Genomic DNA, 23,847 nt, shown 5'->3' with positions numbered 1-23,847 from the left:
CCCAAACTGGACAAACTAAACACCTTTTGAGTTTTTATGACAACTGAAGGCTACCACAGGTTCTCCGTCATGTTTGGAAGGGGAGGGTGAGGTGGGGGGTATTCAGCTGCAACATGCAACTTCACCACTAGATGTCACTAAGGTCTACACATTGAACCTTTAAGACTAAAAATGTGTTTCGCTGTTGCAGTGACGTTGTTAGTTTTGCATCAAACTTTCTAACATTATTTTACTTGTTTATTGTCTAAAATACTGTTTTAGGTAATGAACACAAACCACACAATACAGCAATTTAGCAAAAGAAATAAAGAAAAGAAACTGCTTCAGAGCATCTAAACCCAATTTACCTTTCTGAACATCCACCTCAAAGGTGCAGTTTAGTTATGCAGCATGCGTTTCCATTACGGCCCATATGCTTTATCAGTGTCTGCTATTGTTATGAGGCACACGGCGGGGCTGCACTGTACGTCCATGCAGATTTCCCTTCAGGCCCGACTGTGTGCCAACACGAGCAGAACTGTCCTCCCTCTTGAGCTAAAGATGCTTGGACATTAGCATACACAGGTTGTCACTGGTAAATGAATGACAAGAGTTTCATCTCCCCATGTGTCAGCCTCGCTTAGCGGTGACACGGTTCAATGTGCCCGCAAAGTGCCACTTTGGTCGCCAGTGGAACCGGCTTAGGATTGAAACTGTGCCTTGCAAAGATTACTTAATAAATAGAATAATTTCACCATCAATATTATCCCAGCTTTGTGACAATGTCAAAAGAGAGCAAGAAAATAACCAATCTATATTAGTTAAGAAAGTTTGCCATCCTCCCAGTGCTGTGTGCAGCCATTTAAACCATAATGAAAAATAGAGGTGTGTTTTTATGCACAGAGGAAGAGTCCGCTTTGATTTCATGTGTTTTCATTTCTCGGCTTCTGCGTTTTTTCTCTGCTATGTGTTCCTCACATTTAACTCATGCCACTGTTGGTCAAGGTGAGGTTTTATTATGTAGCACACACAGGTGAGCATCTTTTTCACAGGTTTATACTGACTCAAGACGGATACGACTGGTGAACTCAATTACTGCACATAATCTTAACCCTGCTAGTTAAAGCGATGTCAATTAGTTTTTGTTGGGGATATTTAATGCTCATTAAAAATTAAGAGTGAGAAGGCTCACTTTGCAGGGAGAAAATTTAAAACATGAATATTTTATGAGACCTGTCTTGTCTGTCTTAATGACTGTGACTAGTTCCGCGAGCAGCTGCTCCAAATTTCGCAAAGCCACCCGTGATCCAGTTCCAAAACTTCTGACGTTCCCGTCCTCAAAATGGATGACATCTTGATTCCCCAGTAATGAAATCATCACTGGGATATTGGAGACGGTTTTAATTCTGATTAAAAGTCATTTTTTAAAAGGATGACCTCAAACATCTCACTTCCCTCATCTCAGCTCTAATTCTTCATTTCCCATTGCTCAGAGCTGAAGTCCTGAGTTGGCAAAATTCCGCTCGCGAATACGAGACGTTTATCAAATTTCTCCATTAATCTGATGTGCAGGCCTTGATTAAAATGCTACCCCACACAGACAACGCAGATGCTCAGAGTGCAGCCTTATAGGAATATACAGATTGATACAGATGTGCTGCGCGCCTCTACCTTTGGACACAGAGGGCAGCTGAGGTGGGAATCGATAGACGGCATGCTCCGTGATTGGGGGGTCTGCTTTTGTCTTTGGTGTTTTTCCTGACTCGGCACAAAGTCAAAAATGCAGCATGTGAGCGAAGGGAAGACTGATGTCCCGAATAAGCCCCCCCACCCCACCCCACTCCCTCCTTCCCCTCCTCCCTCCTCTTGGTATCTGACGGTCAGGGATTCCACAGAGCGAGCAGAGATTGATTCTCTTCCCAACCAGAGATAGGGCTTGTTTTTCACATAGGGTGATATGAGACATTCAGAGAGGGGTCTGGCGATTCGGGGGGGCGTGGGGGGTATTGTGGTGGGATTGGTATTGGTGGAGATGACAGGATGGTGATGTGGGGATAGGCAGGACTGATTGGAGTTGAGAAAGGAGTGAAAAACTGAGACAGAGATGGAAAAGCAGCGGCCCACTCTCTGAGACTGAAAGGATTGGCCCGCTGCCTCATTCCAACCGTCCCGAGCCCAGAGACTCCACTCAGGCCGGCTGGTGTTGCCTCTGGACAAGTTGTCCCCCGGCATATAGATCCGCGGTCTCCTAATGCTGATTGATATTAATCAAATTGTCTTTGACTGACACAGCAGCCAAGAGGCACGTTTTTTTAACCCAACGGGCAATTTTCTAAAACGGGCCTATAGGTTGAAAGTCTGCGAGCGCTCCCGCCGACTGCTCCTGCCAGGGCCACTGACCTCTGGATAGCACATGTAATGGATGAGTACATATGCCTTGTGCTGTCTCCCTCTCTCTGAGCGGAGGAGACATGAACTAATTAATTACGGGGGATGTTGGCCAGGCTGGACGCTGACACGATCGTTGTGGCTGTGTGGTTATTGACTACTCCGCAGAGGAAAGTTGCTCATTTAGCACTGTGTTGCGAGTCTGGGAGGTCACTGATCATTGTGGAAGGAGCATATGCTCCGTGTTTGTCTGTCTCTTGTTTTGTTTTGCTTTGTCTGTCACGTGCAATATATGTGTGTACGTGTGTGCACGGGCATGTGTGTGTTTCCTCCCACGTTCCAGGTTTTAATTGCAGGATGATACGAGTAAACATGTTTGCACCTGACGAACATTATTTTTGATTTGACAGCAGAAGTGTTGAAGTAAATTGAAGCTGGTTATGACGGGCAGCTTTTATTTCTCTGAGCTCAAGAGTGGTTGTGGACATTCCAAGTACATGGCAAGTGGAGTAGATTAGAGGGTTATGCCCTTGAACATCTCTGCTTCTCTGTATTATTCTGAAAATATAGATTACAGACTTGGGGTCAGGGAGAGCGCCACAGGAGACTATAGAAAACCACTGCAATCATCTCAGCCAGTCTCCAGCTCTGATTCACAGATGCTTTTGAAATTCTAATGTGTGCCAAGATGGATGTGGAAAAGTACTCAACGGCAGCTTAAAAACAGATAAATTATGATGGCCATCCTTTCACAAAACAGATTGCCTTAATGGCAGGGCCAAACTGTGTCAGAGCTTATGGTGTTTCAGCTTTAAATGGTGCACCTCATGGACCCACCGTGGAGCTGCAGATCAACCTTGCTCTTTGGGGGAGGAGATGCTTTTTTAATTGCTTTGGCTTTTGCCTTTTGACTTTTGGTCTGCAGGCATGCATACCACAGGCCAATGAGAGGCCGAGGAGGAAAGGCCTTCTGGGAATTGAGTTAGGCAAGTGTTGCAAATATTGTCAATGGGAGAGATCGAGGCGAAGTCTGTGGTTGTGCTGTTGTTTTATTCATGAGGGTTAACACAAGGCTGAGATTCCTGGTGGGGAAAATATTATATTAAGCTTTTCTTCAATTCTTCTGACAGGTAAAGTTGGGTATTGATTCCCAAATCTGAAGTGGAACCGGTTCCAAATTTATAAGAATTTGTCATTTGTTACAAAACACAACACGTATTGATCCCTGATGAAAGAACTTATAGACCGACTGCGCTTTCACCTACATCGTCCAATATGCATGCATCAAAATACAATCTGTATATAGTGGGTGCAATATGGCAGAAAACTAATCTGATCACTGCACTGCAACAATTCCAAGGGAACAAGTCTTTCTAACATGATTCAGAAGCCTAACTAAATTAAAAAAAGACTGGAAATATTAAAGTGGTGAAAGAATCTAGTATAATTTTCTACCTTTATTTAATATAGGAATCAAAAAGCAGTTTTGGCATCAATTACTTTACTTAGAGCACGCTGAATCCAAACTTTATCAACTGTTCTTTTTCTTCACCCAAATTATATTTAAAGAATCAGCACCAGGATTCAATACGAAACAGTTTGACAGGCAGAATCCAAATCCCTATAACTGCACATGATACCGAAACGGGGCCGTAATTTGTCAATATGATTGGCTCTGTGCTTGACTTTAAATATCCTAAGCTGTTGTTTCTGTGAGAGAAACCCGCATGAGAACGACTGTCTTCAACTCTCTACAGAAATAAGAAAGAGGAGGCAGCTACACTACAAAGCCCAATCAAAAAAGGAGGGGGGAAAAAAAACTGTTAACAAATTATACCTTTAGTATCTTTTCTCTTGCTGCTGTCATAAATCCAATAAAGCTAAGGTCCAGTGGGTCTCCTCATAATAGATGAAGACAAAACTCCCCCCGGGGCCAATTAGACCATCAGGAAATTACTATCTATTGGATTGTATACCATAAGAAAAATCATATCTTTATGTCTTTACAGGGCCTCAGTTACCGTGATTGCCAGTTGCAGAGGCTGTTGCTGTGAACATCAGGGTCGGTGTAATGATCCGGCAGTATCGGAATCTAACAGCTGATGGTTAGGGAGTGACAGTCGGCCTTTTCCGTCCCCAGCTGATGGAGGTGACAGTGACGTGGCACAGACAGGCGACAGGAGTGAATTGGCAGGTGTGTTGTTGCAGTTGTTTTGTGTAAGCCGTGGCGGAGGGAAGGGGTCGAGCTGAAGTTGTGGGTGGCTGGATGATCCTCTGCCTGACCAGAGGGAGATGGCGACTCGTACATTTTTAATGGTTGTCTGGGGTTGCTTACGCAGCTCCTCGTTACTTCCCATCCAACCTGTCATGGCAGCGGGCCCGACCGAGTTACAGGCCCTTCTTTAGACACCTCAATGATTTAGTGCATGTGTTTACAGAACGTTGACAAAGTCAAGTGGACTGGCCCCCTGTATACAGCCCAGGATGAATAATACATGTGGCCGGTTCAGGAATGTGCCTGGCGGTAGGGAAGTTCAGATCTACCACACATAAGCAGAGTAAATGTCCTGACATTTCAAATATCCACTGTGCTGAAATGTGCTGAATGCACAGAACTGCTCCGACTCCCCGTGAAGAGGGAGAGTTGGTTAGGAGGTGGTGGTAATGTGTGTGGGGCGGTGATGAAGGGAGGGGTGACGATTCTTACTCCAGAAATAAAGACTACACCTTCCTCTGAGCAATGGCCTGACACATGGCCACAGGCTCTGTGACACATTCCTTACTTTCTTTCTTTTTTTTTTTTATCTGTTTGTTTCTATCTGTTCTCTGAGACGCTCAGACGATTTACAGGCAGCCAGAACGCGTGGGTGTTATGTTAAACCAGAATTACATCTCTCCACCCGGTTTAAGACTGGAAGTCCAAACTACGATCCCAGGAGGATGAGAAAAAAAAGACGAGCAGCTCTGGGGGAAGGAAGGCAGGAATTCACATCCCTTTTTTCCCTCTCTCCCATCAAATGAAGTGTTAGAATCTCATCAGGAGTGAAACGATGACTAATCAGTTTTTTTTTTACAGCCCCTGCGGTGCAACAGCCCAGGACAAGGAAAAGCCTCTAATTTTACTTGTACTTAACAAATGTACGGGTTTGTGTGTTTTTGAAAACGGCGAACGAATGACGCTTAATCTCATGAATCAGTAAACAGTGTTCTCATGCTTTTTTTTTTTCTTTTTTTTTATCCCTTTCCTCCTAAAAAAAAATAACAATCAACGCGGAGTAATTACAACTTTGTGAGGCACTACACGGTTTTATAGTGGACAGAGATGTAAAACGCCTCCCTTCAGTCGCTCCCAATCAGTGTGGTTTTTATGCACGCCGCGACATGTGTGCAATGTGGTGGATCACATTTCAAATGGAGTTATTTGCAAGGAAGACATTATGTAATATTGTGTTAGTGCTGTGTACACTACATACGCAAACACAAACAGACATTGCTTACATTTTGTTTTCCCCTGGCGGCATCGGTGTTTCTGAAATGAAGCAGACAGCAAACATTTCCTGTTTGCCACATTGTAGGTATTATGCCATCTCTGCTGGAGCAGACGCCGGCGTTGCTGTTAAAAACACACAACTCTGACACGCACACTAAGCCTAATGAATTTCCTCTCCCATAATTCCGATTTAGATTTTGTTTGTGAACATCAAGAGATATCTCAGACACGTCACGACTCAGATCGCAGCACTGCTACCTGGGTCCGACTGGTATCTGCATCTCAGTGGCAGGAAGTGGAGCGAGACAAGCTAAACATGTGAGCACCTACTGCCTGGAGCCTCAGACCATGAAGTGCCTCAAGGCTTCCAGATACATTATATATCAGTTGGTTCACAGTCATTTTGACAAATTGACAAATCATGCATGTCCACAAGACAGGGATTTCATCTCCTCAAATTTCAAGACATGCTATGTTGACTTTCTCGTTGTTCATCGGCCTGACGTGGCGTTGGCATTATGAGACCTAGACACTCTTGATTGTCTTGTGCAACATATGTGGCGTCACGCTTGTTGCACCTGACAACCCTCGATGAGTAAACACCTTAGATAAAAAAAATTTAACATTGTATGCATACATGCAAATTGAATGTATGCATACAATATAAGTATAAAAGCAAGTGTGGAGCGTGTATTGTACCCTTTTTTTTTCAATTAAACTAAATTCAGTTTTACTATTTACATAGAGTCAAATCATCTCAGACATTATCTCCCAGCACTTTACAGAGAGAGGTCGGGACCTGACAATATTATAGATGGACACAGCAGCTCAGCAGCTCAGCAGCTCCCACCATGAGCGAGCACGCAGCGGCAGTGGAGAGGAAGAAATCCCTTTTTTTTCATCTTGATTTAAATGTCTGACGTCACAGTTACTTCCCAGGAAGATCACAAGACAACCCACGTTAAAAAGGTAACTGAGCTTTTGGCTGATATTATAGATTAAATGTGAAGAATAAAACATTAGTTAGTTAAGAATACAGGTATAATTCAAATGTTAACTGGTATAATTCAAATTCTATCATATAGGCCAGTGGCCTGCATGGAAGAAAACAATAAAGTAAAGTAAATACATAAAAAGAGAAGTTCATTCAAGGTTGAGAGACAACATCATGGGCAATATATACAGTTGCGTCACCTCAGGACCTCAGAGATTCAGGCTCCTATCAGATGACTTCCCTTCCCAAGTAAACAACTGACATTAGCCTGCCAGTGTAGATCACAAAATGGCTAATCAATTTGAAGCATTGCTGACCCTGTTGTCTTCTCTTACAGCTGTTGTGCAGTTAAAGTCTGCGTTTGACAATGATACAACTGTTTACATGTTTAGGAGACGAGCTATTATTCAAGCAGTCTGCGACAATTCAGCAGTTAACGACCGAATGAAAGAGTGTTCACTGGCGCGTTCATGCCCGCAGTACGTGAGGTGTGTTCTCAGGTTTCAGATTCAATCTGATAAAGAGCCAAAATGTTCACACCGTGGACAGAGACGGTTTGCGTTTGCAAATGAAAACGTAGTAGTGTGGATGTAGCTTGAACCTGTCGGCCGACCAGATGCCAGTGTGTGTGCGGTTACCTCTGGGTTCTCTGGTTCCCTCCCACAGTCCAAAGACATATATATATATATATATATATATATATATATATATATATATATATATATATATATATATATATATATATATCATCATTTCTGCTCACGAAGAGATATTTTTTTTAATGTTTTTAGCCAGTCCAGCTATAACAGACTAGATTAGTTGTCAATGTGATTTGTGTGTGAGAGATCAAATACGATTTTACTCATTTGAAATAATTAAAAAATATAAAACATATAAAGTCAATATGTGGTGGTCAGTGATGTGGTAGTGGCCACAAATAAATCAATGTGTGTGAAACACAAAGAAGTGTATCTACACTTTGGGTCCATTATGAAGCTGTAGCCGCTCAGAGGATGTCAGCTGAGTGTAGGCGGTCTTTATGTGACCCAGGATGCATTTGTGTTCACGCTGATAAAAACATGTGGCCACATGTGTCTCAGACCACATCAGATTAAGGTCTGACTGAGATCTCAAATGTTTTTACACATATACATGGGTTTTCTGAATGCGTAGAGAAGTTCCCATCACTGACGACTGGAGAAGGAGCCGATTCAAACTTGTGTCCACTGCAGAATGAAGAATGAAGATCCCATTGCAGACAAAGGCCAGATGTCAGTGGATGTTAGTGGGTTTTTGACCCGTGGAAAAGGGGCTTTAGATGTTGATGTTAGTATCAGGTCTGAATTGGGCCTGTATACGGACTGGCGACCTGTCCAGGATGCACCCTGCCCTTCCTCACCACGTCAGCTGAGATTTCCGCCGCCACATAACCCTCATTGGAAAAGCGGCATATCACATATATGGATAGTTATAGAATTGTTCAAAACTTTAAAAACATCCACAAAAGTTGATCCCGTATCAATTAGGGGACTAACCTGCACAGCACTAAAAAGAAGAGCCGGTTTAAGACCTGCCGCTGGAACGGAGCCACACTCTCTTCTGGGACTGTGGGGGGTTCTGTAATTTTAAAAGAGCGACATGTCATGTCAATAAAGTGCCAACATTCATATCCCTCAGCAAAACCGATCACAGTGGATTGACCTGCCGGGACACTGGCTTTAGGGGTAATACAGGGTAGTTGTTGGGAGTATTTGCAGAGGCGTAATATACATACACGAGCGTAAGCATTCACCGGGTGCATGGGGCATGTTGACGGGAGCTGACTCTTGATTGAGAGGCTGTCCCTCTCTCCCTTTGCAGATTTATGACTGAGAGGATTTGTGTCCAGTTGGGATACAGGCAGGTCAAACTTATCTTGCTGATAGACAGCCTTGTAGATTTCCTCAGAGTGGATTTATGTTGTGTGGGAGCCAGCGGTTGTCGGGGGGAGGGGGGGTGGTAGTGCTCTGCACCTCGCATATCCCCGTTTTACACTTTATTTGAACTTTACATTTCCACACGGCTGTGTCGCCCTGCTCCGAGTGGCTCTCCACCTCCAGCCATTTACTAGAAATGTAATTATTTATGCTTCAGCGTAGAGAAAAGGTTTTATAAGGAGCCTCACGTTTTATCTAATTTCCCCTCGTCTCAGAAGATATGTGATAATTGTGTTGAATTGCTGGCGATGCCATATATGGAATCTTATTTTACTACATTATTTTAAAGTCAGCGTGATTTATGGGCCCCAGACTCAAGACGTGATGATCGTAATTAATCTGAACCGTCGTGAGGGGAAAAGGCCAACCACTGATCTATACACGGCATATGGCTGTGGGATCTTATTCTCCCTGCACCAAATCTCACTTATTTCACCTGAATCAGCACGTTTGACTTCCCTGTGCGAGCTCGCGCTGCCAGACTCCAGTCTTTCACTCATCACTCTTTGTGTCTGTTTACCCATATGTTTAAAAAGATGTGAGCGCAAAAACACAGGTAGTTAATTCGCTGTGATTATCCACCGGAAGAAAAAACCAAGAAGGGAATTACATTTAAAGGCAGAAACCAATCTCGCAACATCCTTTATTGCAGAGGTTGTTTGGCAGGAAACAGGCAGGAGCCATATTTGTAGCTCGCACGCCCCAGACAGAGAGACTGAATCATGTGTTGACCTCCTCATACAAAACACATTTTGCAGAAATAAAACTCATCTGAGCCTCAGACCGGCAGACAAAGGAGACACAAGTAGCTGGAGAGCTGGAAAGATAGAGAGAAAATTCTGAGTAATATTGATCTTAGTTAATTAGATTCCTATCTGGTCTCTGGGGACTGGTGTTCCGGCAACACATTTTAGAGTGAAGAAAGTGGCTGAGAGATATACCAGTATATGAACTCAGTTAATTTAATTTCAAAGCCCCGAGTACAAAATGTGATTTGATTATTGGGAATATTTTTCATGTCTAATTACAATTTCTCTTTTCTCCCCTAAAGTTTATCTGAACTTTTTTTTTTTTTTCCCAGGGAATCCTAATGAATCTCATTCCTTGTTTAGAACTAATGACCAAGTGTTTATCTCCCCCCCCCCACCCCCACCACCATCACCCCATTCCCCCCCCGACCCGTTTCCCTTTCCATGCAGTTCAGTAATTCGATATGTATTGCAGAAGAATTTGATTAGAAATGGAATATTGTTACTTTCTCCGCTCATTGACACTAAATGAATTTGCACATTGAATTGCTAATTAGAAGGTGTTTTATTTCACTTTACACTTCACTTGATAATATAAAGGTAAGTACAATCAGCGTTCTTTGCCAGTGTGTTTAGCAATAAGCCGGCTGATTCCATTCAAATACTGAAAAACAAATAACGTGAGGTACGATTTCAGCTTTAATCTTTGTCAGTTTTCCAGTCGATTACGGTTTCACTGTGCACAGGCCGCTCTGGGTTTTGAGTGTGTGGGTGTGTGTGTGTGTGACGGCAGGGGGGAGGGGTCATGTTGGGACGCAGCGGCCTGACGTCCCGGGGCCACATACCAGGTCACCAGCTTTTCGTGGCTGATCTGTTTGTCATAATGGCTTTTAAAAGGTCACATGTGTTGATTAAAATGAGTGATCGTTAAAAGCATCCGTCGGTAACACGCGCGCACGCACACACTCACACACATAAACACACACACACACACACACACACACACAAACACACAGCCACGCGCACACACATTTCCGCGGGTCATATCCAACGGTGTATAGTGCCATTTGTTATGGATGGATGCAGAGAGGGCCGGGATACATGAATTAGTGGAGTAGGTCAGGCAAACATATGAAAAGCTCCCCACTCTTTTGACATATCGTCACATTTTTCTCGTGTCACTTGGTGCAGCGGCTGTGAATGTGAGGGATTTTTTAGCAATATGTAAAAAAAAAAAGAAAAAGAAAACGGAGATACAGTACAAGCAGAGGAAGAGAGACGTACAGCATTAGCACCCGCTGAAAAGGATTATCCATGTATTCTCCTCACACTTGTCATCATTTATCTCTCGCACATTATTTTTGCTCTGGCCCTCTCCTACCAGATTCTGGCTTTGCTGCAAGGCAATTGCTTTCTTGCATCGCAGGGGAATTCATTGCATTGCTCTGCTAGAGATCCAAATGTATTACTATGAGGCAGCTGTGAGTGGTTGGCGGTACGGGGGGGACGTACCTGTGTCTCACTTTAACCCACCACCCCCCCTCCCACCCGTTCGCGAGCAGCTCCCCACCCCCAGGCATCTCGTTGTATGGGGGGCTATAATTGTTGCTGTAAATTCTGCCGCTCCCCAACGCCCCTGTCTTAACCGCCCATTACGCATGGTTCACTACGGCCCTTGTTGATTGCAACTGTCAAGAAGGGCAGATTTATGCACTCTTGCTTGGAGATGGAGGGATGGAAGGGAGGAGAGAAAGGAGGGTGATTAGGGGGAGGCGGGTTTATTGGGTGTACCCACGCTTGACCCCTCCTCCATCCCAGTTTACCCTCGCCGGCGTAGGTGGAAATGAGTGAGGCTGATCAGGCCCGGGCACAGGACGACAGAGGTGTGAGCCTTCAAGATGGAGGGAGAAACAAGTGCTCTAAAGTGGGCTGCTGATGAGATCTGAGCCTGATCCGCGCTTTCTTTCCTCTTTTCTTTTTTTTGTTCCCGTTTTGCTGTTGTGTACGTGTGTGTGTGCTCTACTGTGCACACACTCTCTTCTCAGCCTTCAGCCAGGCTCTCAGACACCCTGTCCTTTCTCAGAAAACACCACTTGTGTAACAAAGGCTGCTAATCTGTTGAGTACAGCAGTGAGCCCAGTGTGGGGGGAAAAGCACTTCCTCAGCCCATCACCGAGTCTACTGTGGTCACACTCTAATCCACTGAGCCATCACAGCACTAAAATAAACCATTATGCTCCGATACTGGAGGTCCTCTGCTCCGCTCCGCTCCGTGCAGAGGCACAATGTTGTTGTGAACCAGCAGAAAATAAAATCCGTTCCGAGAACTGACTACTTGTAACATTTAATTATAAATGAAAAGCACAGTTTTTTGATTGAAACGCCTTCAATCTGAGGACCTCTCCCTTACACATAAACTTTTTATTATTTGTCTTATCTAAATTGTGTTTTTTTATGTTCATCTTGATCGCCCCTTGGTGGCTGGCTGCAGTATAGGTCATAAATCCAGCCTCCTCCAAGTTAGTAGACGGGACATTGACTAAACCAAAAAGTCAAAAATACTCTCCAAATACATTTTTCTCCAAGATAGTGTCTGTCATTTCAGTTAGTTCACTGATTTTTGTTTGAGCGTTCATGTTTGTGAAGTGTGGTTTATCATTAGTAATTTGATGATACAAACATGGGGTGAATCATCATGATTGACATATGAGACATAACTCATGACTCGGTTGTTAAGATACTTGTTTGCAGGCCGCAGATCTCAAAATAGATCAAATATGAAACAAAGTTAAGTTTTTTTTCTTTTGCCGGTATATGCTAAGGTTAACTGGCTAGACTTAGCTGAGCAGCACATTAGCAATAACTGTGACTGAAAAAAAGATAAACTCACAGGTCTGGTCAAGCATGTGTAACGGCGGGACCTCGCAACCGCAGCTCCATCCCCCGATCACTGTTGTGCTAACTCTAGCTCCAAGTGCATAAAATGGCAACATTCACATCTGGGATACGTTGGCATCATTTCTGGATAGTGGGAGGAAGTGGAGACACAAATCATGCATTGTGACTTGATGGCAAACAGTAATTATTTTGTGTGCATTTACAACTTCTTTAACTATTTTTTATTTAAGGTTATCCCATGTGTTCCATGTGTTTTGTGTTGCCATGTTACATGTCAGTATGTGTTATGTAGTTATGCGGCGTAAAGTGTCATCGTTTGTTTTCAGGCTTTCTTTGCTTAGTTTATATTTAGTTATGTCTGAAAGTCTTGTTCTGCTTTGTCGTATCACGTAATGTTTAAGTTATGTTTTGTATTAAGCACCGTTGTGTGTTTTATTTTGTGAGTGAATGCATTTTTATTTGTTATTTGTCATATTATCTGTCGTCTTGTGTCTCTTCTATTTTTTATGTTTTCTTTTGTGTTGTTTTATGCGTTGTCGTTGTGTGTTTTATGTTTAGCTATTTTGTCAACTTAATTCTGATTGTTAATCTTTGGCTGTATTGCGTTCTATACGATTTTATTCTGTTGTGTTTTGTTGATGTATTTTTCATTCTGTTTTGTCCCACTAGTGTCTTTTAAACTGGGGCTGGAGCAGGAGCTGCTGTTTGTTAGATAGTGATAGATAGTGCTTGTTGCCCAGTTGGCAGCATTACTGTAACGCAGCTAAACGTGCACAAGTCTCTAAGTGGTCCCTAAGTTGTCCTGCGGGATGATGGGATGCCATAGTAGCGGCAGTAATGGAATTACAGGAAAGACCCTGCCCTGGTCGCACTGACGAAAGGCACAAATGGAGGATGAGATGGAGTGAGGAGGAGAGGCAGAACCAGAGCTTGAGCTAACAGACCAATCTGCACTATGGCACTTATGGAATTACCCGGTTCACCTTCTTTAGACCGAGCAATCAATGGCGCTCATTAATAATTCACACGGTCTTGGGAGGAAACCATAACTGTCATAAATGGTAATTTTGTTTGATCATTACAATCCTTATCATTGGGATAAACAGACAACATTATTCATCAGCAAAAAAGTATAAATATTCATGACATGCACACATTCGGTATGCAGAATAGCAAGCGACCTGCAGAAAAAAAAAATATATCCAGGCTGTATTGATGCGATTTCCCCTGAATGATGAAATAATTTACAGAATTGATTAAGATGAAGGCTAATCTTTATGCGGCATATATGGCTGAATATGAATGCACCCGGGCCCTGCTCTGTCAGCCGCTAGATGGATGATAAGCCGGTGTTTGTCTTTCAGCAAAGCATCATGGCAACATCAGAGGGAGTCAGGAGTTCTGAAGCGCTGTCCATGAACACTGCTCCCTCTCATGCACCTCGCAATACGTCACCTTCATTTCATTAGCTGCCGAGAGCATCAAGTCTGAACCACTTTGAATTTTTATTTATAGCCCCCGTTGCTTTCTTAGAGTCATCGAAAACACAATCACAGTTACTGCTGCAATCCATTCCTATCTGCTGTGTCTAAAATAAGTGCCATGATATTAGTCTGTGGCGATGCCAGTTTGCTTATGAGTAGGAAGAAACAGATGGGCTATTACAGATACAGAGACTGAAGCAAATTGAGGTCATCGAGCAGGTCTTGTGAATCGTGCGTTCAAGACGTCGGCCGTCAGTGCAGAGCAGGAAGGAGGGAGTTTTTACTTAAAGACGTGTTTTTGGCACGAATGCAGTCGGCGCGTACGGGAGATGACGGGCCTCTGGGCACAGACAGCCGTCAACGGGCAGAGGTAATTTGATGAATGCGTTTGCCCCCGCTCTCCACCACCCCTCCACAACCAGATTTCTTGTTCTCCGGCTTTATGTTTGTCTCTCGGATGAAGTGAGCGTGGTGGATTGCTACATTTTGTATTCGTCCTGGCTCGGCTGTGTGACCGCAGGGCTGGGTGACTTCGAGAAAAAAAAAAACGAATCTCTCTGTTCAGCCTCCCTCCAGCGCCGTTCCTCCTCTTTCAGCCTCCGTTGCTCACCGTTCTGAGCATGTTCAGGAAGGAAGAGGGGGGAGTGTGTGTGTGTGTTTGTTTGTGTGTGTGTGTGTGTGTGTGTGTGTGTGTGCAATGTACAGTACATGTGTGTGTGTGTGCGCGGCTGTGTCTAAAATGTAAATGATGAACTGTCATTACAGACTGCATCACACAGGCGAGGCAGGTTTTCTCTTTCCATCCTCAGCCACGGGATTTGATCTCAGCTTTGTTTTGCCGTTTCCTCACAAGTGTGTCGGTGCGTGTACGGGATGTGTGGGAGCAGCCACTGAATGCAAGCCAGTCACCACCGGGGAGCGATTTAAGGGCCTTTTATAGAGATAGATCCGTCCGGTTTACTGGGCTGAAGCTGGCTACCAAGAATTGTGACAGACATGTGCCTGCTAGACCTCATACATAAACCACTGGGGTGTTTGTATGCGTTTGTGTGTGTGTGTTGCGGGAGATAGCGATAGCTGTTGTATCTCACGTGCCTTGCTTTCAATAGCCCAATCAGTCAGTGGAACCCTTCAGACAGTCTCCTCTTAATAAGGAAGCTTCCAGCCCAATTCCCACAGATAGCCTAAGTAAATCAAACCAGTGAGGAGGAGAGGAGAGCCTCTTCAATCAGGCTCTAGAGAATGGAGCCTGGGCAACTCTAACACTCCAGACAATAAGAGAGAGATGGAGGGAGGAGGAGATACAGTGATATTCTGGTATGGTGATGACTATGCTTAGAGTGAGGTATACCATTCATCTGGCCCTAGCCATCTTCTCAGAGCTGTGTCTCTACACCCTCAGGTCCTCTACACTCTGCATCCCGCTGTAAAACATTCGCCATTGTAATTCATGTTATGCTGCGAGAGCCTGGGCTTTTGGCATGTGCATTCACACCCCCCCCCTCTCTTTCTTCCTCCTTCATCCACCTCGCTCGCAGCCTTATAATATGGTCCTCATGGCGAGCTGAGCAAGCCATAATGCCATGTTTTGTATTCAACCCCCGATAGCAGACATTTCAGCAAAGCCACAAACCAGGGGGCCCCAGCTTGCGCATTGGTCAGGGTTCAGGTTGGACCATTCGGAGCAGTCCCACGTCGGCAATTTGGGCCGAGAGCGCTCCAGGCCACATGCGCCTTGTCCGTCCATCACAGGTGAAGGGGAGCACGGGGAGGAGAAGAGGAGGCTGGAGCGAAGGGGAGGAGGTGGGGCCCAGGCTGAAGTCGGAAGGCGAGGCCCTGGCATCTGCATTAGGCCAGGCCAGCAGATGTGGCGATCCTGGTCTATTTGAGCTAAAGTGATGATTAAGGGATCATGGCCCTTAAATAGACAATCCTGTTTACCCAGTTTAGGGCTGCAATCAATCCGCCACTCGCCAGATTAATTGAGACGCTTCCGATTGATTTTCCTTTTTTTTTTTTCTCCCCTCACTTCCCTCCTCCTCCTCCACCTCCTCCTCCTCTTCTACTTCTGCCCAGCCTTCCTATCAATGACTCCTCAAACTGCAAGGCCATAATTCATGAGAGAGGGCTGCCCGGGTGGAGTGGGGACCGGGCTGGGTGCATAGTGAAGTGCATGTAAAATGTATGACAAAACGTTACATCACTGCCGGCCTGTAGTACACGTGTGGCTCCGCGGTGATGGTGACTTGGTCGGACTGCGAGAGAGATGATAACAATCCTGCGCTCGACTCAATCCTGGAAACACAGCCGAGCTTTTCTCTGACATTAGTGTCCGTTTCTCTGTAAACTGCAGATCAAGCCAATTTATTTCTTTATTCTCTCCCCTTATCGCCTCGTCTTCATTACTTAAATGTATGTTGGTGTAGTAAATGTCATAAGATATGTCAGGGTGTGGAAATCTCTTTATTGTCTCACCTGTAACGAGCCTCATTAGTGGCTTTGCTGTTGCGGGCTGACAGGGGAGGCATCAGTTAATTAGACCAAAAGGATGAACTTTACACACACATCCCTGGCACCAGATGATAAGCACATCAAGATGTGAGAGTTCCCCACTCTTCTGGAAAAGGAAGGATCAACCCGAGCAGCCGAGAGGAGGGAGGCCACTTAAAGCTCATTTCCTTTTTCTGTACTCACACCTTTTTTCTCGCTGTAAAAACACAGGGGTGGACATGTGAGTGTGTACGCCTGACGTATGTTTATGCACATTTAATTGGCTGGGAATCAGCTGTCTGTTGGTTTACTTATCTGTCTTGATCAGGGGAATGATGGGAGGGAAAGGTGATCACGATTGAACTTGTCTCCGGATCTCCTACATGTGAGACGGTGTCTGTCAGACATCACGAGCATCTGTCAGCACAAGGAATCTTTAAAGACTCCTCTCTGCACTTTGCCTTCGGGGCAAACACATTTCTCATGTTGCTCCCCTTCCTCCCACCCACCCCTCCCCTCCACCCAACCAATAAGCAAAAGAAAAACAAAAGCTGGAAAACAAGGCAATGAGGGTATCAGTTTTGGCAGTGCGTTCTGAGCGCTCACTCTCGCCGAGGCAGATTTGTCAGGCTTTGCGTGGCTGCTCCTTGACAGCTTAAGCACGGCAGCTACCTTGCTGTGAATTTTTCTGGAACGCTGTGTGTGCAAAGTAGCCGCAGATCATGTTTTTGAGTCCCTCTTCTCCGGTCAGCGTGATAAAGTAATGCGGATGATTGCATGAGCGTGTTATGTTAATCACGCCGGTAATTCTGTTTTCCCGTCGGTGATGCTTTATTGAATGTGACAGCGAACATCAACGGGGACAAGATGACTCGTAGTTAGCCACACACGTGGCGCTGGGAAAACAATAGGAGTGTCTCTTCAATCGATCTCCACCAGAATAGTAACACGACTGGTGATGAACAATAACCACAGTTTGGTTTGCAGTTTTGCAAGCTAACATGGAAACCAGGCACAGGTCACACTCTCACCGTGAAAAAAAATGAACCGAGTAGCTTTTAAGCTCAAAGGTGTCAAAGTATATGCATTCTTGCCACATGATGGTGCACACTGCATTTGTATAAAAATAATTTTAAATATAGATTTCTCAGATGAGACCTGCAGGTGTGCAAGCAAGGTGCTTTGTGGAAGCGCGGCACTTCCTCCTTCTGTCTTATGCTCTAATTTGATTACAGACTGATTAAACCCTCCCTAATGCAGTCAGAGATACGGCATGCTAATGTAATAAAATCACTTACAGCTAAAACAGGTTAGCTTAATTGGCAGGAGGCACGATGCTGGGATTTGCATTAAATTATTTATTTGCTTAGCAGACGCCCTTATGCAGGGCAACTCTCAATTCCATTATACACATTAGCCATTTGCGCAGCCAATTTAGCTTGAGCACCTCGTTCAAGGATAGAACAACAAGTGTGGAGACCGCCCCCTCCGCCACCGCCACCACCCTTCACCCAACACCTTCCCTCCATGTCGCTCAGAGGTACTTCCTGAGGAACGTCAAGAGAACAGGAAGTGGTACCTGGATGGATGACACATTGTTGACGCCCTTGGAAAAGCCTCAGAAAGTTTGCTCTTTTTTTTTTCTAAATTTGATCTTCGCTTAGTGTCTGGAGTTAAACGTAAACAGCACACACAAACACGAGTGTGCTGTCCCGGTCAGTCCACTGAAAGTCAAAGTGTAATTGAGCAGCTCCATTAGCACCGGGATCAACCAGATGGTGCCCCCGTTCTTTTATTCACCCATTTATGTGGGCATGTCATTCTTCCAAGTGGGAAAAAAAAAACTAAGAGATAGAATGAGTGTTTGCATGTGTGTGTGTGTGTGTGTGTGTGTGTGGAAGGTGTGGGGGGGTGGGGGTGGGGTCGTGGATAACTGTGGGTGCCGCCAGACTCCCACCTGTTAACTAATCTTTCAGCTTGGTCTGTCAGCACGATCATCTCTCTGCCTAATTGCTAACCTGGTTATCAGACAAACTGTACACACCACTGATGGGTGTCTGCACTTAAATGAATCAATTTCATGTGTAGTTGGATATGGGTGCATGGTACCTACCACGCTGTAGTCTTGGTTACACAAAATCTTAAAAATATTGTTTATACATCAGAAAAGAATGGATGTTCAAGGCTTTAATTTCCTATTTTAGGATACAGTGGCGACAGTTTTCCCAAAATTCCTACGTTGTACTTTTATATCCAAGTGAAATATTTGGTAGAATTGTCATATTGTTTTGGGTATTCAAATTTTGTGTTTGAAATCGTGCCCCTATTCTTATTCATAGTATAAACAAAACACATGTACATAATCTCTTTATTGCCTTTTTATCATATGATGAAAACCTCACTGACGTACCCTACTTAGTAACAGTGTTGATAAGAATCCATTCCTGATGAAGCAAAGCTTGCCAAGGTTTAAATTTGGCTTTGCGCATTCAATTTGCTTTACATTTAATACAGTGTCTTTCACCCAGTAACAGAACTGGCTGCCTGCCACAGAGGCTTTTGATTGGAATTGAATGCACAGTCATTTTCTCTAATATAAATCAATACTCTCCAAACCTGCCACAACACATATTTGATGCTCACTATTGCTCAATTGCAGTTTGGAGCACTAGTGAAACGGTCAAACGGTTGACACATTTTGTGCAGAGATATTGGTCTGTTTGTGAAATCTGGGAAAACAAATCACTTAAGAGCCACTCCGACTTAATCATATTACCTTGCTAAGTAAAAAGTTTCGGATCACTCCTTTCTCCCGAACTTCTGAAATGTCTCCCCAATCCCCGACGTGTGTGTAGGTTCATGGCTGTCGATGGCGCTGTCTGCCCCCCCCCCCCGCCGGATCGTGTCAACTATTGTTCAGCGTCATTGCGTGGCTCTTTTGATTCTCTGCCCTTTGGTCGTTGTTGGATCGGGGGGGTTAAACGGGTGCACTGGTTTTTGAAAAGGAGCGCATTACAAAGTGAAACGGTTGACCAAATTATCAGACACCAGATCCCCAGCTGTGCCATATGTGTTGCTCTCCATTTTTTTTCCCCTCTGTTTTTTTTTTTCTTTGTTTTTTTCGCTGCAACAACAGTATTGTTTGCATTAAGGGCCTGGCTGGAGTAAATGGAGCTGTTTTCAATTAGTTTTCAAAGTGCTTATCCCATTAAAGGTAATGACTTATTGATTTAACGACAGAGGCGCTTTTGGTGTGAAACGTGGTGCTATTATGACTCTCTCCTCTGTTGTTTGAAAAGGGCCAGCGATACTGAGCACCGGGTGAACGCCTTCAGTCTCAGCCTTCCCATGACCATCACGCTTGTTGTTTTTGCGGCAGTCCCCGGGTCATTATTGAGTGGCATAAGTAACTCTGCGCTCGCGGGGCGGAGCAGGTGATTTCTCTCCTCCTGGCCCTTTGCCAGCGGTGTCAGCTGGGATCCAGGAGCCATCACAGAGGTGGGAGAGCCTGATGTCATTGTCAATGTTCCTGTGCGCCCCGCAAACCGCAGTGCAGAGGAGGCGAGGGCCCCGTGCAAGCTAATGTGCCCGCTGCCTCCCCGTGGGTTCCACTTTGCCATGCAGCCATATGGCCGCGCTCCTCCCCTCGGTAATCTCTCACCGGTGTCAGCATCCAACCCAGGAGGGCCACACTTTTGTGTTTTCTCCTTCTTACTCTCCCACCCCGTCTTTCTCTCCCCTCATCTTTCTCTTTCCCTCAGATTTACTTTCTTTGTTCGACACATGATTTTTTCTTCCTTCCTTGGTATTCTGTCTCCCTGTTGAACTCCTTTTGTTTTCTGTCTCATTCTCTGAGCAAACTAAAGGTTGAAACATTGTTTTTTAACCTTGACAGCATTTTCAGAGGATCACTACACTAATATGTACCCCACCAAGATAATTGGCTTTCACTTATAACCCATCATTGGTGGTTGCTACTTGCCGATGTACTGCATGTCCTCAGTATCGTCAAAACCACTGTTTCAGACTGACTGTCTTTACTGCAGTTACAAAACCTTTCACAATTCTCTACTATACTCCCTTCCATAGACTCTGCCATCCACATGCAGATTTCTTATCACTAATTGAGCTCAACAGAAGACATATCACTGCTGTAAGGAATAACCAGGAGCAGTCCGACTCGGCTTCCCTGTTCCACTGATTTCCTCTCTGCTGCACAATGGATACGTACTGGACCAGGAGGAAGATGCTCAGTTGCTGACAGTTGCTGTTTCAAGTAATGAGACAAGTGATAAGTCAGCCAGCGACCTTGTCTTATTCCCTTTTGCTTTCGCTCTTGCATTTCAATCTGAGCTATACACTGTATGCTATGCACACCTAACTGTGCTGTGCAGAGCAGTTATGACTTTATCTTCCGCTGTCATAGAATATGCTTTAATAACCAGCACAAAATTCGATAACAGCTGCACTGCAGCGCTGAAACAATTAGAGAGTTAATAGATTAGTTGATATAGAGAGCGTTGATTAAAGTAGTTGATTATTAATCAATGGACAATTTATGATAAGCAAAAATGAACGCTTATACCCAGGTTTTCTAGAGGATATGCCCACAAGAACAGTCATCCACGCTAAAACCAAACAGCTGTTGCTAAGATTCCACTCCTCTGGTCTTAGGCTTTTCCTCCAGAGTCCAGATCCTTGATGCAGGGATTTGCTTTTATTCAAACACAAGAGTGTTAGAGAAAAGAACAACAGAGGATAAGGTCTGCATCACAGTCGGTGTTCCAGTTCATCCCAAAGGTGCTGTTTGGCATGTGGAGGGATAGCTGGGGTCAGGTTCTTCCACAGATAACTGGGAAAACTCAGATGTCTCACTTTGTGCAATGGGACATTGTCATGTTGAAACCAGGAAGAACATTCCCCAAACACTTTTCATAAAATTAAAGACACTAGTGTCTAGAATATTGATGCAGACTGGGCTTTATCGGGAGGGGGGCATTAAAGAGACAGGAGCTAAAATCAAGAGTTTTCGACAAAGGCTGGAAGGAGGAGCTGCAGCAATGGAAAATATAAGGAAAGAAATGTGTGTTCAAAAAACATTAGGGCATCTAAACATTTTCAAGCCATAGAGCTTTGAAATGACAAAGGTTGCATTTTCACCAGGGCTTTATTTACGAAGGATGGTCAAATCTAACCATCGTTAACTGTGCACATCGTTCAGCCCTCTTTGAGCTTAACAAACCAAAGATCTGGTGCATTAATAAATTAAAAGGTATAATTCTCTTGGTTAACTGCACCTGCTGGAGAACATAGCTCCAACTTGACATCCCTGTAAACACAAGCAAAACGTGGTAGTTACTCTTGCCTGTGATAACATCCATGAACACCAACAGAATGAACTTCCTCAGAAAAAGGTGTCACAGCAAACGCAAGTCTCCTTGCAAAAACACCAGAGGAATGACTTCTTATCAACCACAGGAATGACTTCTTATCACAGACGACGGGGATAAAATCAATAAAACAATGAACCTGCAGAGTACCACTTTAACCGAGATACCCCTGATGAGGACATCTATGTAACGGGGGCTTTTTTTTTTATTCACTCAAAAGAGAGGAAGCTCGGCTGTTCTTCTTTATCTGATGGTAATTTTTCACTGCCTCTAGTGGCTTTTGGAGTCTGCAGAACCTGCCGCGAAAAACCCTGCAGCTTGTCGAGCCCATGCACAGTTATTGAACAGCTTGAGTCACTGCTCAGTGTCAGTGAACAACATGATTTCTGTTTCCCTGGGGAATAAAAATCAAATCATTTTTGCGCTCAGTGGGATGTGTGATTGACATCTCTTCGGTTTTTGAACATGTCATATAGCTCACTGTTGTTATTAAATTGTTAATAGTTAATAATTTCCACTTGTTTTTATCAGCCATAAATGATTTTGTCTTTTTTGGTTGAAAATGAATATATATTTTATTATTTCCACTCTACCTTTTTTGCTGCCGTTAATATGAGTAACACCGTGGGTGGGGTTAAATAACAATGCTACTTTCCACATATGTGGCATCGGTGATGAAACAAGTGATTGTCTATGTTACGGTTTCTACCTAACAGATCCAATTGTGTCATATTGTTCGAGGTTGCACCTTTACCTGCAGTCGGTAATACACAGGGGGGAGGAATTGAAGATACTCTGACAACAGCCTCAGTGCTCAGCATGGGTGAGATTATACGAGCATTGTGTATTCCACTGCATACACAGTAGACCGAAGCTGTTTTTTGCGAAAGGAGACATCTCATTTGTTCCAGTGCTTCACACTCTTTGTAGAGAACCTGGTCGGAGCAGCAGTCAGGAGCCAGACAGGCCAGAGGCCAACAGAGGAGTAAAAATACTCACTCACTGTACTCCGTGTGCATGAAAGTTCCGGCCTGTGTTTGGCGCTCTGTATTCACATCGCCCCAAGCCGTGAGAGGTTGGTGCAACTGTCCACCACCTAGAACTAAGCACCCGGGCAGAAGTGGTGTAGAAAATGGGAGAAGATCATGAGGTCATCTGACAGCCGAGCCACAAGTTTATGGTCCTCCTCCAGATAAACTCTATTTATAGACCAGAGTAACGTCTCTGTTTGTTTTCTATGTAAATTGTGACACTATCGACCAGAAAAGTGGCACATTGATTTATTTTTAACACGGTGAACGAAAGTTTCAAAATTGACCGTAGGACACAAAGAAGAAACCACATGCTAATTGGCTGTAGAAATACATTCATGCACAAATAACATTTTTATTTAATAGGTGTAAATGAGAAAATAGAGAACGTTAAGAAAAATTGTCAATGTTAAGAAGACCACTTATTTCTTTGCTTGTGTTTAAGCTTTGAAAGACAAACAAAAAAAGGGATACAAAAATGATAGACTGTAAAAGATGGACGACGCGACGGTGAAGCCAAATTGTGTTGATTGTCCCCTGGTGGCTGGCTGCAGTATCGGTCATGAATCCTGCCTCCTCCATGTTAGTGGATGGGATATGGACCATAAAAAAATATATATCCAATTACACGTCAATATTTCTTTTACAATTGATGGCTTATGTAAGTTAGGTAACTCTAATCACACTGTTGTATTTTCAAGTGTTCGTGTTCCTGATAACTTTAGATTTAAATCGTTATTCGATGATATAAAAATGGGGTGAAACATAATGATTGACAGCTGAGACGGACTCAAGATTGGTCGACTCTGGCTCAATATTAGATAATACATGAAAGAAAAATGAAATCTTATTGTGGTATGTATTATACATGACACATTCCAGGTTTCATGTGGAGATGGATTCTGAGGTCAATATGGAGTTTTATCTGTTGACTTGTGAGTTTGGCAGCTGGTAAAATGTCATCCCGTTTTAGAAAAA

At 44.0% G+C, this 23,847-nt stretch overlaps 1 protein-coding gene across 8 annotated transcripts in view; it reads left to right on the top strand.

Annotated features, from left to right (window-relative positions):
* Positions 1-23,847, top strand: part of LOC117765858 (RNA binding protein fox-1 homolog 3-like) — a 397,513-nt gene that overhangs the window by 226,093 nt on the left and 147,573 nt on the right. The window contains exon 1 of one of the 8 annotated variants that reach the window (XM_034592411.1): positions 14,717-15,710. The exons of the other annotated variants lie outside the window; for them this stretch is intronic. Coding sequence (XP_034448302.1) covers positions 15,542-15,710 — 169 coding nt within the window. The 5' untranslated portion in view covers positions 14,717-15,541. Of the gene's footprint in view, positions 1-14,716; positions 15,711-23,847 lie in introns of those variants that run through there. 8 annotated transcript variants of the gene reach the window in all.

This window comes from Hippoglossus hippoglossus, chromosome 8 (assembly GCF_009819705.1).
Source record: "Hippoglossus hippoglossus isolate fHipHip1 chromosome 8, fHipHip1.pri, whole genome shotgun sequence".
In the NCBI taxonomy this organism is placed as follows: domain Eukaryota; kingdom Metazoa; phylum Chordata; class Actinopteri; order Pleuronectiformes; family Pleuronectidae; genus Hippoglossus; species Hippoglossus hippoglossus.
This window is presented reverse-complemented; position numbering and strand designations above follow the sequence as displayed.